This window comes from Ambystoma mexicanum, chromosome 2p, assembly GCF_040938575.1.
Source record: "Ambystoma mexicanum isolate Mex_15411 chromosome 2p, UKY_AmexF1_1, whole genome shotgun sequence".
NCBI lineage: Eukaryota > Metazoa > Chordata > Amphibia > Caudata > Ambystomatidae > Ambystoma > Ambystoma mexicanum.
In genome coordinates, this window is record NC_090923.1 from 793,202,411 (window position 1) to 793,219,675 (window position 17,265).

The window sequence follows — 17,265 nt, forward strand, 5'->3', positions numbered from 1 at the left end:
GGGCTCCCCAGCCGCACAGGTCGCTCCAATAATGCAGATTTCATCATCCCAACCAGCGTTAACATAGCCAAGTCGCATGTGCTATCACTGTGGTTATGAGTCCCCTCAAAAGGGTGGGTGCCAGGCCATTGGACCGTCATGCACAGCCTTTGGGCATGAACAACCATTTTCAATCAGTGTGCCAAGCATCTGGCTCTCTACGTCTGCCAAGGCTAGAATCATCCAAACCCCAGATAGACGTTCCCAGAGTAATGTCCCATTGATTCAGACATCAGTCGTCTTGTTCGAAGGAGAGTGATCAAGAAAGCAGTAAGGAAAAGCAGACATTGTCCATCTCCAGAAAACCAGAGGATCCAAAAACCAAGGAGAGCTGCTCGCTACCTCGAGATGATATTGCGATCCGGCTGCGAGTCTGCTAGTTAGTCATCATCTCCCGCTGACAGAAGAAAAGGATGCGTTTATGCGTTGGGGAAAAAAAACGCCATGCCGCACAGCCCCACTTTGCCACTCAACATAAACAGCGAGTGTAAAGAATTCCTCATAGACATGGGAGCTACTGTGAATGTCATCAGAGACACCGAATATCGCATGCTAGCCATATGGTTTCTATGTGCCTCTTCCATGTTTAGGAAAAGTTGTAGTGACATGCTCATACAAATCTCACTTTGCATGTGTGGAACTTCATGCAATCGCCACAAAAGCTCATACTGACTGTATTCTGTGTTTTGGCGCTGCAATCAAGATGAGCCTGATTCATGTCTTATACAACCTCATGCTCACAGAACACCTCAACTTACCATCCAATATGGAGGCCAAGCTTCTAGCATTGTTTCGGGCATTGGCAAACTCAGGAAATGGCATATTCATCCTCACATTGATACAACTGTGAAGGCCACGGCCCAATGCTACTGTGGTATTCCATTTAACATGTAGAAACAAATGGGAGAGGAAATATCACACCTCAGAGCTCAAGATATCATTGAACCGGTGCTGGAGTCCACTCCGTTGGCCTGCATTGTTCCGGAACCGAAAAAAAAATCATATTCACAAGACAAGGATATGCATTGACATGAGGTTACCAAACCAAGCTATTCATAGGGAACAGCATCAGGCATCTTGTATATGGGACATGATTCATTTACTGAACGAGGCTACCACATTTTCAAAGCTGGATCTCAATAAGGGGCATCAGCTGGAGCTAGCCCCGGAATCGAGATACAGTACAACATTCACGACTCACATTGGCCTTTTTCACTACAAGCGATTACGTGTTGGCATTTCATCTGCTTCCAAAATATTTCAGGCGGAGATCCATTGTGTCATCCAACATATCACTGGCTGTATGAACTATAGCAATGATACCCTCGTATTTGTGAAGACCCAGGAAGAGCACGATGAAACACTCCACCTGGTGTGTGAAGTGCTAGAAAAAGCACATCTCATGTTGAACTCAGAAAAATGTGAGTTTGGTAAGAATACTGTTGTATCCTGGCACGCGTGGAATGTTATTCTACTTCGTAGGTCAACATTCCCGGCGTGTCAGTAGTTTGTTTTCCTGTGCGATTTTGCTGGCTGCTCCCTGCTGGGGTCCAGATTAAACAGATTACTCTTAACATGGCTCAGATTTCTTCACTGGCAACAAGGTAATCTGGACGCCGTCCTGCGTGTGCGGGGACCATCGCCTCTACCCGTCAGTTTCTTCACCTCGGTTGTGGGAAGGCTGGTAGGGGAAGCAGCCTGTTCCGGGCTGGAGGAGGGGCTGCGGGCTGCATCGGGGCCGGTGCCCTGTGATTGTGAGGCGGTCAGAGTGCTAACTGTGGCAGTGGAAGCAGCGGGCAGTCTGCGCCCGATTAAAGGAGGGGCCGCGGATCGTATCGGGCAGCCTGCTCCCAGTCGTAGGAGGGGCCATGGGCTACAACGGAGCTGGCGCTCTGCAGCTGCGAGGCCATCAGTGCGCTGTCCGTGTTGGTGGAGGCAGACGGAGGAGTGGCTGCGGACCGCACCAGATCTGGGGCTCTGCAGCCGCACGCAGCTTTGGGCACTGTTGGGAGCGTCTCTTGGCCCCTGCTGTGCAACGAGAGGATCTACAGCTGTCGGAGGAGGCAAACAAGGGCGTGGGCGTGAGCTCACATTGGGGGCGTTCCTGAGCTCCTCATCCCCGTCCATGCATGTGACGTGGTGAGCCCTCGGAGGGGCCGCAGGGCCATATTGGATTGAGCTCGCATGGGGGCGTTCCTGAGCTCCACATCCCCTCTCACGCCAGTAACGTTCCTGTGTTCGGGATTGGCCAATAAGTTAGTTACTTTTCTTGGAAGCATATTCACATTACTACATCTATCGAGGCGTATCCTGGAGGGAGCAGGAAACAGGGATGTGTGCTTTCTGTGCTACATGGTGGTGCTTGTGAATAACTGGTACACTAAGGAGTCATAAACAGGTACGATTTTAATACATATTCACAGTTCTTCCCCAGTTTTATGCCATAGACAAAGTTGTTGGTCAAGGGCGTACTTACACAGAAGCAATCAGCATTCCAGTGAGGAGGCCATTGGTTTATATCTGCAGTTGCTTGCAATAAATGCCAGTCATGCTTCATACTGCTTCCAGACCCCTCCCCCCCTGCATTTCTGCCATCACCAGGGGAACCGGCATCTCAATGGATCAATGGATTGATGCATTTAAAGTGTACTTAAGGGCAGCTGGAGGTGCAAATTTCAGTGATGATGAAAGGGAAGCTGCACTTTTAAATTGTATTAGCACGAAGGGTCTGCGAATATTTCGCCATTTACCAGGGGAAGATGTATACATTCCTGGTCGTGGGGAAGGCAAAAGGGTGATAAGTACTTACGAGACTGCCTTAAAAAAGCTGGAAGGTTGATGGCTACATGTATCTTTTCCGGGATTTTGGAGGAATACATAAGGGACCAAATAACGATGAAGACCAGCAGTCAGAAGATTAGGGAGAGACTCTGGATCGAGAGTGACCCACTCTTGGATAAGGTTGTGGAGAACGCCAGGGCCATCGAGGCATCCAAAGCGAGTGTACAGATTGTCACTGAGAAGGAAAGCTCTAAGGATACTGTACAAGCTATTTTACCTCAATATAAGAAGAGTAGTATGGATAATAGAAGGAGATCGGACAAAGGAGACAACCAGGACTGGAGGTTGTCCAAGGGTAGAGAGCCATGCAAAAAGTGTGGCTGGTTTAGTCATCAAACTGGTTCTAAAGAGTGTCCGGCTATTAGTATTGAATGCAGAAGATGTAAATGCAAGGGACACTATGCACGCATGTGTAAAGTCAATGGTGAGATGCAGTCCAAAGGGGTGATTGGTATGGTGGTGCCTGATTGTGGTGGTGTAGGTCAGGATGTTGGTACCCATGACAAGACCAATCAAGGGGTCATACTTCACGTGGATAGTGTGGTGCGGAAGGGTCCGTGGGTGACTGTTTTGGTCAATAGTCACCCTTTTGAGATGTTGATGGATTCGGGTTCTCGGTATACTATTGTGTCACCTGAAACATACAAGGAGAAGTTAGAGAAGGAGGTATCATGCTTATGTGCTTCTGACATAAGTCCCAGCGCCAATGGGCAAAATCCCATCAGTGTTCTGGGGTATGAGCAAGCTTGCATTCAATTTAGAGGTCGGCACACCATGGGTAAGCTTTATGTTGCTCTCAAGCGTACCAGTGTGTTGGGATGGGATGAGCAAGCGGCTTTAAATATTGAAATTCACCCGGAAAGGAGGTACCAGTATTGAGTATTCAGGATGAATCTGGTGGAGAAGAGTCTGGGTTAACATCTGAGTTGTTGAGAGATAAATACCCTGAAGTGTTCTCTGAGAAGTTGGGGAAACTTAAAGGTTTTTCTTATCGTATTGTTCTCAAGAGGGGAGCCGTACCCAAGGTACAAAAGGTCAGGAATGTTCCGGTAATGGCAAAGGAATGGTTGAGGTCTGAATTGGAAAAGCTTAAGTCTGAGGGTGTCATAGATCAAATAGAGTGTTCCGAGTGGCTGTTCCCAGTTGTACTTGTTAAGAAGGGTGATGGGGGGGGGGCTTAGGATGTGCGTGGACCTTAGGGAGTTAAATGCCAGTATTTGGGTAGATTGCCATACGTTACCAAATATCAATGAGTTGCTGCTTACTCTGGGCAAAGCTAGATGTTTTTCAACATTTGTCTTATCAGCTGCATGCTACCAGATCGACTTACATGTGGATTCTAGACCTCTTACATCTTTTATAACCCCCGGTTTTGCCAAATGCCATTTGGGTTGGCATCGGCATCTGCGGTATTTCAATGACTCATGCAGGAATTGTTTGGTGGTATAGCTGGTGTGAGTTATTTTCAGGATGATATATTGGTCTGGGGTAGTTGTCGTTCTGAACATGATGATACGGTGCATGCGGTCATGAAAGTGCTTAGTCAGAAGGGATTGACTGTGAAATTGTCTAAATGTCAAGTGGGGGTGGCTAGAGTAACATACTTTGGGCATACCCTAAGTGTGGGTGGAGTCAGTCCTTAGGCAAATTTGGTTCAGGTGATGAAATTGACACCTGCGCCTGTAAACAAGGACCAGTTAAGATAGTTTTTAGGATTAACAGAGTACTATGTAAAATTCATTCCTAATTATGCAGAGAAGACAGTGGCCCTCATTACGACCCTGGCGGAGAACCATGGTGCAATTTGCACCATGGTCCATGGCGCTAAGCTGCCAACTCCGCCACGGTGGTTGGCGGACTTACCGCCCCATTCCGACCTTGGCGGGGCGGTAAGTCCCCAATCCCCATTTACCCTTCCCCATTCCCATTTTTGCCCCATAGGGTATAATGGGAGTGGGGAAGGCGTTAATTACGCCACCGTAAATTACGGTGGCGTAATTAACAACAAGTCCCGTAGCGCCATGGATTTTTCCGCCTGCAAAAAGCAGGCGTAAAAATCACCATGGCGCTACGGGAACTCGTACTCTGGCGGAAAGGGGCGCCATGGTTTACGCCGGCGTAAACCCCTTTCCGCCAGGGTCGTAATGAGGGCCAGTATCCGTGAGAGCATTACTGAAAAAATGTGTCAGATTTGAATGGTCTGACAAATGCCAGGAGGAGTTCAATATGGTAAAGGATGAGGTGGACCATGCCCCATGTTTGAGATCATTTGATCATGGGAGGTAAAACAATTCTTACGGTGGATGCCAGCGAGGTGGGGCTTGGTGCTGTGTTGGAGCAGTGGTGTGATGGTAAATGTGGGCCGGTGGCATTCGCCTCCAGAGCCTTGAGAGATGCTGAGTGTAGGTATTCAATGATTGAGCGGGAGGCTCTAGCTGTGACGTGGGCATCCAAGCACTTTAGAACATTCTTGTGGGGCATTCCTTATGTGGTCAGGACCGACCATAAATCACTGGTACATGTGTTTTCCACCCGGGGTATTGTATCGGTTTCTCCAAGAATATCTAGGTGGGTGTTAGAATTACAGGAGTATAATTGCACCATGGAGTATTTACCTGGAAAGAGGAATGTTGTAGCTGATTGTTTATCCCGGTTACCGGCTGTAAGGCCTGTTAGTGCACAAGGAGAAGTTGTTGGGGAGGAGGATATACAGGTTGCCAGTATTCTCCCCACGGTTGACAAGGGTGATTGGGAGATGGAAAGTGAAAAGGGTGCTGAGCTGTGTTGGGTTAAGGAGGGTTTGCTCAAAGGTTGGGATGCTGTTAGAGGTAAATCAGAGGGGAAAGGCTATGCCCAGGTGTTGGATGAGTTGGCTGTGGGTCCGTGGGGTGTGTCAAGGGGTGAGAGATTGGTTCCGCCTGTCAGTGTAAGGAGTAGGTTGGTGCGATGGCCCATGAAGGTCATTTGGGTCGATCTTCAACCAAGAGGAGGTTGCGTGAAGAGTATTGGTGGCCATCAATCGATCAAGATGTGGACATGGTGGTCAAAGATTGTTGTGCGTGTGCACTCAGCGACAAGAGCAAAGGTCCACAGCCCATTCATTCTGTGGAGATTCCCAAGGAAGTTTGATCGAAGGTGGCTTTGGACATTATGGGTCCATTTGAATGTTTACAACCAGAGTGTAGATTTTTGTTGGTGTTGGTGGATTATACGTCCCGGTGGGTGGAAGTGGTGGCGTTCGGCCGAGTGACGACGGAGTGTGACATTGCTTTTTAAAAAAAAAAATGGACAGAGAAGGGGTGCCAGCCAGTTTGGTGATGGACAATGGTGTTCAGTTTGTGTCCAAGCTCATGAAGGATTTTTTGAGTCAGTTTGGTATTGTGTATCATTGCACTGCTTTATATAACCCGAGTGTCAATGGTTTGGTGGAAAGGGTAAACGGTGTAATTAAGAGTGCTATTCAACTTGCTCTTGCAAATGGGCTTGATTGGTAGGTTGTGGTTACGGAATATTTGTCTGTGTATCGCAGGACTCCGTCTGTGAGCACTGGAAAGGCACCTTTTGAACTAATGAGGGGGAGGAAGCCGGGGCAGAGATTGAGGACCATGGCGTTGGGTGGTGGCGGTCCAAGTGATATAGATTTGGAAGGGGTGCAACAGAGAGTGTTGGCGAGGCAGGAGGCTGTGAGGATGAGTCAAAGTGGTAGGAAGGAGTTACAGGTGAAAGTAGGTGATATGGTTTGTGTCAAGAATCCCAGGTTCATGTCGAAGGGAAAAAGTGCATTTCTACCCTCCATGAAAGTTGTTAAATGCGGAGTGGGGTATGTTCAGCTGGAGGATGGCTCAAGATGGAGCAAAAAACGCATTGTGGTTCTGGATAGGTGTAGAGGTGAGGCATTTACGGATATTGTTCCGGTTCCTCGGGGGGATGGTGAAAGTTTGAATTATCTTCCAGACTGTCGGGAAGGTCCTGGGAATGTGTTGGTGGAGAATGTAGTGCAGCCGAGAGAAGGAGTCGCTGTTCATGACATGGAAGGAGGTGGTGAGGTTTGCAAATCATCTAGTGGTGGAATGCACGTGGATAATGATAATGAGCTGTCTGGTGAAGCAGGGCATCCAGTCAGAATCCATGGGCCTCCCATGAGGCTCAGAGATTATGTGCGATAGTGTATTTTGTTTTAGTGGTTAATGTTAAGGGATATAGGTGCAAAGGTTATTATGCACTGTTATGTTATATTGTCAATGTTGTAATGCATTTGACATTCTTTAAAAAAAAATGTAATTGTGCTCTTTTCAAATTGTATTTGGGTGTTAAGGGGGGAAGATATGTTGTATCCTGGCACGCATGGAATGTTGATCTACTTTGTAGATCAACATTCCCGGCGTGTAAGTTGTTTGTTTTCCTGTGCGGTCCTGCTGGCTGCTGCCTGCTGGGGTCCAGATTAAACAGATTACTCTTACCGTCCCTCAGATTTCTTCACATACACTTAAATTCTTTGGGCACGTCTTCTCTGACCAAGGTGTTGAAACAAATCCTAAGAAAATTCAAGCCCTCACCACCACGCCGTGCCAGCAAACCTGGTTGCCCTCCGCTCCTTCTTGACCCTAGCGAGCTACTGTGCTCATTACATTCAGGACTTTGACACTCTGAGTGCCCTTCTTTTCCAATTTACCAAGGAAGGTCAAACGTTCACGTGGTCCTTGCAGTGTCAGTCTGCCTTCAACGAGATCAGAAGTAAGATAGCATCGGCTGTGGGCATGTCTTATTTGGACCCAGTGAGTGAAACGGAAATCATGGTGGATGAAAGCCCGGTTGGATTGGGGGCTATTTTGGCGCAGTACAAAAAGGGGTCAACCACGCCCAAACAGATCATGTCCTGTGCCAACATTTTCATCTATGGCAAGTAATTTACTGTGATCACTGATCACTGATCATCAGGCCCTCTTCACCATCTTTGGACCCCAAAAGCAAAAATGTCCCTGAGGATTGCCCGCTTGGGCCTCAGGTTACAGGACAACAAATTCTCCTTTCTACATAAACCAGGAAGGATGCAAATCCAGCTGACCTTCTATCGAGATATCCAGTGGAATCATGCATCAACCCCCCCACCCCGCCATGGGCGACAGATAAATAAACTATATCATCCAGACAGAAAACTTTGAATCTGTTCCCCTATCTGCTATTGAACACCACTCTCAGTTGGAGCCTCTCCTGCATACTGTTGGAAACTGTATTGACTCAGGAAAGTGGAGACAGGCATTGATGTCTGAACGGCCGCTGGCAGCTCTGAGCAGGGAAACACTTTGGGCACTCGCGCTGATAAAACACAATCTATAGGCAACATCATCAAACATAATCCTCAAGAATGAGCGCATTGTCATCTCGGAGGTGCTGCAGAAACAAATAATAGCAGTGGCTCATGAAGGGCACAGCAGTGTGGTCAGGATGAAACGGATGCTGCGACAAAAGATATGGTTTCACAGGGTGGATAAGATGATTGAAGATACAATAGCGGGATGCACGGTACGTCAAACCATGCAACCCCTCACTAGACCGGAGCCTTTGCAGATGATCACCCGGCCGGATGGTGTTTGGGAAGAAGTGGCGATTGATTTCTTTGGCCCAACGTCAGGGGGACTATATGCGTTAGTGATCATGGATGAGTATTCCAGATTCCCTGATGTCCATATTGTGTCATCCATTTCGGCAACCTCTGTGATTCCAGCGCTTCACAAGACCTTTAAATCTTATGGGATTCCACAAATTATAAAATCGGACAATGGGCCGTCGTTCACAAGCCCCTGACTTTCATGACGTTGCTGCGTACATGGGTTTTAAACGTAGGAAACTAACTCCTCTGTGGCTTCAAGCAAATGACAGCATTGAGAGGTTCATGAGCAGTATAAAAAAGTCCCTTTGCATGGCTTATCTCACTCATAAGCCGTTTGAGCAACTGATCTACCAACTACTTCCTGACTACCACAATACACTGCACAGCACCACTCACGTGACTTCATCATCCTTCACACATTTTCACCAGATTACCCCACCTCGTGACAGAGTGCATGCGTGCACAGGATAATGACGTTTGGGACGTTTGGGAAAAGGATTACAATGACAAAGTCTATAGGAAACAATACGCAAATGGCAAAAGAAGAGCGAAAGACTCCACCCTTACAACAGGGGACACAGTAATAGTACGCCAATCAGCGCAGAACAAAGCATGTACTCCTTTTCATCCAGTTTCACTGAAAATAAACGAGAAAAAGTCTATGATCGCAGCTGAAAATGACAGGAAAAGAATAATGAGAAACTCATCGTTATTCAGGAAAATAAATAATAATGCGCCAACAAACTTCATCACATTCACAGTTTAAGCCAGCCCGGGAGCGCTCCTGGGCTGGCTTAAACTGTGAACGTCAAACGTGGCTTCTCTTTGACAGTTCAGTAGTACCCCAGCAGGCATGCCCAATGAGCCATGCAAGGCCAGGGGGCATTTTGCTTCCCTAGCCTTTCATGGACTGTACGGGATGCAGGCCTGAATGTGACATGGGGAATTCTTGCGCCTCCCCACACATCCAAGGACTGAGGGGCAGCGAGATGGAAGTGCTCCGGCTCCACCGTGCATATGCAGCAGGTGCCAAGAAGCACTCTCTGCTTCCTAGTCCCTGCCATATACTGCAAGGGAGACAGAGGGTCTTCATTACAGAATACAGCTCTCCCAGCAAGGGGACTCACTGCTTTGGCTCCGGGTTACTGCGCTGCCATTGGCCTGGCTCCCGGCTTCTTCTCCATCTACCGTACGGGCCACCTCTTCTGGAGCGTCTCCCTCTGTCTCGAGCTCTATCCTTTGATCACGGTGCTCCGCTGCTAGTCCGCTGCCCAGGGGCCCTTAAGACATCAGTCCCGGGTTTCACTGTCCGCCACGAAATCACCTGTGTGTAGGACAGGGGCTAGAGCTCGCTAATCAGGCATCTATCTTGCCTGCGCCCTCTGGTGGCCTCTCACGTCCATCTTTCAAGGACATTTTCAAGGCAGTCGAGCGGACTGCACCACTGACTGTTGTCACCATGCAGACACTAAACCCGTCCGAGATGCCTCGACCAGCGTTCCGGATCTGCCAACCAGCACAGAGTCAACGATTCTTGACCCTGAGCTGCTGTGCAGGCCAGCCTGCATCCGTCTATCCAGCCTTGCTTGCCAAACTGCCTACCCCCTGATACCCGTAGTTGTCTCTCGTCTTGAATTCTGTGACAGAAGTTGCAAAGCATCCTGGAACCGACTCAATGCTGTCGAGCATCAAGAACATCTCAAGCACCAGGTACATTGTGGTTCTGTCCCCCTGGTCCTTCTCCGAAGGCCCCTACTGACATTTACGACCCCTTGCTCCCTTGGTTCTGAAACCAAATAACCTTCAACAGTTAAGACTGATTGCTTTACTGACTACCCTCCTGCCAGTATCCAGAGTGCATCCCTTTCCTTCATGAAACTGTCTGTCCTCTGTGTTCCTTTACAGGGTGGCTTGTATTTTGTAGTGTGCTAGAACTGTCTGTTGTAGTAATAATAAAGTAGATATGTTTATACAACCTTGAATGGACAGTCCCTTTTATCATTGGGTAATAATTGTATTTTCGCTGTGTTGCAACTAACCAATGAACCAAGAGCTTGCAGAGATAAGCCTGCTCTTCCGTCCACGTTACCAAAAGTTGGACAAGGAGGTTTATGATGTTCTTGCGTTCCAATCTGTTCGGATCCCTTCTGGTGTACTAGAGATGTGGGACTGCTTCATGGTTTAGAAGCCGATATTCATCCCTGGACCACTGGTGCCCCGGAAGTTGATTCGTCACAGGCACAATTGCTGGAAAGATATCATGGAAACATAGGCTTGAGTTTTGTGAGAAAGGTTTCCCTGGTGGTGGGGGAGTCTGCGTTGTTGGTTTTCTGAGCATATTACCAACAGTTTATATTGTTTGTGGAGCATTCACATATGTGGCTATCTATTATATCTTTTTAATCCCTTATCTTCCTCTATCAGTCTCATCCCTTTTCTGGCATGACTGGCCAGCTGAGTCCGTTTGCTTAGGTGCTGGATATTTCTTTTAATGCCCAATAATGGGGAAATGGAGTTGAATGTACACTACATGGGGTGGTTCAGGCCTAGTGTTTGAGTCATTCCTGGAAGTTCTATATGTCGCAGTGGTGGTTCTATTTCATTTTTATATCTGCATTCACAATTCAATAAACAATTAATTGAAACAAAAGAGATGACGAGAAGAAAAGGAGATCAAGGAAGGGTTCAAAAGGAAACAAGAGACTACAAGAAAGAGGAGGAACGGAGCTAAGAAGGAAAGGAAAGCCAATGAAAAGACACAAAAAAGGAGACATTTGGGCGCATGGTCAGAGACAAACGTAAACGAATAGTGAAGTTAAAGATCAACTGTAAGCAAAAAATGCAGTAACATAGAGCTCAAGCAAAGGGATGGAGCAATAGCCAAGAGGTAAAAACATCAAGAGGAAAATAAATGTCCTGGTGGCCTGAAACTTGAGTAAAGGACTGCTTTTATGGATACTAGAGTTAAAAACGACAGATACTAGCAAGAAAAGGAAGACGATGAAGATTATGGGCAGAAGAAGAGGGGATGAAAAGTGAAGAGGGAAATATATTGAGGTGGAAGACAAGAACGAGGAGCGTGGACAAGGAAGGACACATTTTCCATTTTGGATGAATTGAGATGAAGTGATTGTGAAAGCATCCAGTTTTCACTGCGAAAAAACAGCCAACGAATGTCCACAGAAAAGTGACATTTTAAGCATTGGGAGAGATGATTGAAAAGGGAGGAACAGCACCAGGGGCGGTCCTAGGGGGGGCTAAGATGGCTATAGCCCCTGATCTTTTGGTTGTAGCCCCGGATAGAATCTCAGGAGCTACAGCCAAAAGACTAGCTAGCCCCCAGTCCCAACAGTTCTGACATCAGCTTAGCCCCGGGTCTTTTCCAGACCTAGCAACTCCCCTGAACAGCACAAACGGGAAGTAGAAGAGGGCCCAGAACTGAGCTCTGTAGACAGGGACGTCATTTAACCAAAATGCCAGGAGTAGCGTAAGTGGCATCACACGACCTTTGACCTCTGACATCACATGAGTGATGTAATTTGTCCCCCCACCCACCTCGAAGTGACATCACCATGGAACACGACCTTTCACCCAAAACAGGAAGTGACATCACATATTGTTCCTAGGTACACTACGAAAAATATGGTTGCAATATCACTATGTGATATACATTTCATACAAGAATGGATCACCATATGTATAATTGATATCAGTGTGTATAGGCCCATGTTACCAAATTACTGTGAATGCAAGCAGACGTCCAAGGCCAAATGAAAATGATATGTTATTATATAGCACTTACGCTTAAGCGCTTTATATGGAACAAATATGCATACAATATCACCCAACCTGTGTTGGCACTCATTTATCGACCTCAGAAGGGTGAAAGGCAGAGTTGAGGTGTTACAGTCTAAATCAGTGACTCACCCCCTGAAATGTGTCTGGAAATAAACCTTTGAGTCTAGCAATTATTGGATAGAAGTCCAGAAAACAAATTATTTGTTATTCAAATTCTTTCTTATTTAGGTTCACTGCTCAAAGTGTTACACTTTTGGAACCCCCTGTTTTTTTTTTAAAGAGGTCTGAACGAGAAAATCAGCCACTCCAAAAATAAAGAGCCACATGACACTAGCCACAGGCCAGGAGCTTGCATTTTAAAAACATATCTTTTTAAAAAACGTGTTTCTTTTTTTCTAGGGGGTAGCCAGGGAGATCTCAGGGGTCACAAGTGCGACCCCCAAATGACAAACTTGCCTGTAGAATGCCATAAAGTAATGGGAGTGGGGGGAGAATCTGCCCCCCAGGACACAGAGCGATCATAGAGCTAGGAGGGCAGGCCCAGAATAACCAAGAGAGGAGAGAGATGGGCAAAGGGATCCACCGTGTTGAAAGCTGCAGAAAAACAAAAAAGAATACAAAATGACAGTTTGTTATGGCGACCAAAACTAAGAACATTAGTGGCGGGGAGGAGAGCTTTCTTTCAGTGGAGCTGTAGAGGGGGTGAGAGAGAGAGTGGGCATTCGGATAGTGAGAAAGTCTGATATAAACCATGCATTCGAAAGGTTTAGAGTGAAAAGGAACAGAAGCGATAGACACAGGTAGTTTGAAGAGAGGGATGAGCAAAGGAACTTCTTTTGAGAATAGGAAGACTAGAAGCATGCTGAAATGAATGAAATCAACCAAAGAAGAAAAGAAAAATTACTAAGAGCCAGAAGATAAAGGAGAAGACAGGCATGTAGTGAGTGAACGACTAACAATGGGAGAGGAACATGAGGAGCAGTGGTTGGATTGGCCCGTTGAAGGACACCAAGCTCTAGTCTACCAATGGGGTCAACGGAAGAGAAAGTCAAAAGTGGTCAAGAAAACAACGTGTAACATTGGGATTAAGAGGAAGAAGAGGGAAAAGAACAAAGGTTGTACATTATAGAAGTAAAATATGAAGTGACGTTCAAGGCAGAAAGCATTCCAATGCAGTCTTTTCAAATGTTCATTTCGTCACATTAAACTGATTGAAATCTCCAACGTTAGCTAATGACGCGCCTCCATTATTCTCACCTAGTGCCTGTAGACTGGTGACGCAGTGCACCTTCCTCTTGATATCAAGCGTTCTCTCTTTGTTGCAGTTTCCTTCAGGATCAGTAAAGGGTGGGACTAGGCCCCTCTGAATTCCCCTCTTCCCTGTTATCGCTGTGAGAAATTGGATCTTGCAATGCATTTTGTATCTCCTGCGCACTGCCTCGAAGCGGTGCTTGAAATCATATGGTTCCACTATTTTATCATTGGTGGTTTGAGCTTTCCAACTACTGGAGCAATGGCCATACTCTTTATGGAGATGTCCAGAAGCTATTAAGGCTAATAATAATACCCAAGTCTTCCCAACTGCTCATTCTGATTGTGTATTTCCCTACTTTGAATATTCCTGTTGTCCTGAAATTGGGCTTCTAAGTCCAAGGAAGGGCCTTCTCCTGATTGTCTAATTTATCTAAACAGTTTTTATTATTATTTAGTATTGGTCAAATCATATCATGCCAAGTGGAGATTTTGTTCCTGTATAAGTTCCTTTCTATGCCTCCTCATGACAACATGCACATCATACACACACAATTAAATTCTACACTTCCCATACTTAACCCCAGTGCCCTCCAGCTCCCGCTCACAAGAACAGGAACCAGAAAGCACAGAGCGCTTACTGGTTCCTGCACATGCAAGCAGGAGCCAGAGCACCACATTGTCAGCTCCACATTCAGTCTGAGTGTGCGTGGATTTGCAGGGAATCCCCCTTGCACATTCATGCAGTTCCCTAGCCTTGCATGGCCCATTGGACCTGTATGCTGGTGAACATAACCGGTCAAAGGAAAACCCAAGTTTTCCTTTACCAGTTTAAGCCGTGGCTCCTCCATAGTGGGCGAGAGTACGGGCGGGTTGGTGCCCCTTGCCCATTATACACGAGCCACCTAAGGCTATCCCTGATTTACATCTTTTGTTGTAAAGATCCTGCAGTGCTGTTGTTGGTGCTGTGCTGTAGCAAGCCTATATGCCCTGGGTCAAAAATTCAGATTAAATATACAACCAACGTACTGCATCCATCTGTGATATTTTGCCGGGCTTTTCAATGTCATATTCCCTGGATCTTCCACGGTACATGTGCTAAAATGACCATAATTTGTATCACCCTATGCCATTTAACAGAAGCCACTATTTCAAAGCTCTTAAAACTGCAGAGTTATTGACTAACCAAAGTAATGGATTAGCTCAGAACTGTGTTGCTATCTCAGTTCCTCCTTGTCCTGATGAAGGCTGAGCCCTTTCCATCCCAATGACCCAGTTAGCCGAAACTCAAGTTGCTTGAGTGAATGAACCACTCACAACTAAACACACACCAAAATGTCTTTCATTGTCTTTTTGTCAATTTGTTTATCAATGTTTTAACGTGAGTTTACACTAATTTGTTGGTGTAATGTCATTACGTTTTTACTTGATGTTTTAAAGATTTACTTCCTCTGTTTTGTAAATGTTCCTGAAGTAACACTGTGTTGTGAATTGTACATGTTTACCAGCACTCTCATCTCTTTACTCATGTATTCACATAGCACGCACGATGCCTGACGCAACGCTTTGAATTGTATATATCTATATTTTCTTCCTGTTTAATATATTAAAAAATTAACTTTTTTTGATCATGTATACACATGTACGATTGGATTAAATCGAGCTATCCATATGAGGGAAGGTCTTTGCAACACATTTGTTTACCTCTCAAACCCTCTATTCCCTAAAAGTATAGAGAGATCTCTTTGCCTTCTGTGGGGATTCACATATTTTGTTCTGCTGAGCATGATCCCAGTTACATAAGATAGAAGCACATTCCTATTTCTAAGGGAGTTTTCTTTTATCTAAAAGGAGTATGTCCTCAAGATTACCGATCCACGCTGGAGCTCAATTCAAGGCGAGTATGCAAACTAAATATGTTCAACCTTTGCCTAACTATGCTCCATTTACCCCTCTTGCAGGTGTTCTACTTGGGCTACGGCACAGTTCCACCATCAGTGACTACCAGGAAGACCCAGATGTGCTTGGACTTTTCCACCCTCATCCGGGCTCCCCTTGCCCACCAGATCAGGAAGTAGAAGATGTGTTTCTGCTGGCAAAGCAGGGGAAGAGCCAGCGGAGCCAGCTCTGGAACTACGAACAGGTGTGCTCCAGTAATCTGCAGCTGCTCAACCTGGATCCCAAGCGAGCCAGCGATGGCAAGACCTATGTGCTGCCCGAAGGGGGTGTGAAAGCAGGCCTGTGCGGAAAGATTGTCCTGTTGCACCCAGGTACGGCATAGGGTATGGACCAGAAAGAGGTGGCATGTAAAGTCTGGGCTATTCAGAAAATATGTTCTGTTATGCTACGACCAGGCCTGTGACAGGGAAGTGAGAGAGCGGTCAGACGTAGCAGTTACACAGCTGAAAAGACTCTACATTTAGAATGGGCTATTGCACAGGGCCAGGTTCCTGACCCTCCAAAAATGTAACAAATAATGAGAGCAATGAGTGATGCAGGGCTTTCCTTCCCCCCTTCACAGTAGCGCTGTGGTCCAGATATTGTTTTTCAGGTATTGTAAAATCATGACTGTCCCGCAGAACAGGTCATTGCTTCGCAGGAAGATCCTTAGTGACTGCACATCAAAATACTGCAACTTGGCGTACAGTGGCACCCCCCCAGAAGATTAACAGACAGATGGCAAGGATCGGTCTGGTGCCAACATGGTCCTACTGGCATTTAGAATAAAGGGGATTCTTCTTTGCATCGTGCACCAGTCCTTTTGGAGCTAAGGCTCAAGCTACCTACAATAACTGGCTCTGTGTTACCCACCAGTCCAAAAACTCTGTTCAACCAAATCACAGATCATCTGCCAGAAAGCATTTCAAAGGAGAAAAGCACAGCCCCAGACTTTGCAATACCTCAACTCTGACCGTGATAGACTCATCAAACGATCTCACTTTCAGAAGATGCTGAGGACTGACTTTTCAAAGAAGCATTTGACTGATAATTGACTTGATCATGTGGTGAATGACAAAAGCAAACTCGGCCGGATACTAAACGAAGTCACTTGAACCTGTCTGGCTTGTTTCGACCTGCCCTACTACCCCTTCTCCTCTTCTGCTAACTCTGTCGCTTCCCTCCTCCCTGTTATCACCCTTTACTCTAGTACCCTGTGGCCTGCCTGTGTCCATCTCCTTTCTGTTTGAATGCAATTGGTCATCTATTCTCCTCACTCCTTCTTCTCTGCCCAAGTTATGGTGTCTACTTTCCAGAGAGTACGTGAAAGCATCCGCAAGGCAACAAGTATGGCGAAATATAAAACATCTTGATTCAAATAAATATATACCACAGGTCAGCCGAGCAATGCTTCTGTACCACCCGTGCATAGGGCTTTAGAGTGAGGCGGTTCTGCGTGGGAGGATTACATTGTGGCACCCATGCTGCCCTGTCTGGGGGCACGTGAGTGTGGAGTACTGAACTGTGGCGTAGATGTGGTAAATCGGGGCTGTGATGAGCAGCACGAGGAGCATGTGTGATCTCTAATCCTTGTAGGTGACATAAATGTAGTATTTGAATTGTTTGTTAAACCTCCTCCTAACGAGCCAGCTGGTCCGTAGCAGTCTCACTTAGCAGAGCTAGAAAATTACCATTTCGTCCTACAATCAATTAACTTAAGCTTTGCTCATCCTCTCAACACTCCGAGAATCAGACCGCTGGCGATCGGTGCAAAGTCACAGTATCTA

The 17,265-nt window shown here is 46.4% G+C and overlaps 1 protein-coding gene across 1 annotated transcript in view; it reads left to right on the top strand.

The window, feature by feature from the left end:
• The window catches only part of ACTMAP (actin maturation protease), a 578,735-nt gene extending 561,853 nt beyond the window's left edge, over positions 1-16,882 (top strand). The window contains exon 7 of the mRNA XM_069644456.1: positions 15,502-16,882. Coding sequence (XP_069500557.1) covers positions 15,502-15,821 — 320 coding nt within the window. The 3' untranslated portion in view covers positions 15,822-16,882. The remainder of the gene's footprint in view (positions 1-15,501) is intronic.
• Positions 16,883-17,265: the final 383 nt, after the last annotated feature.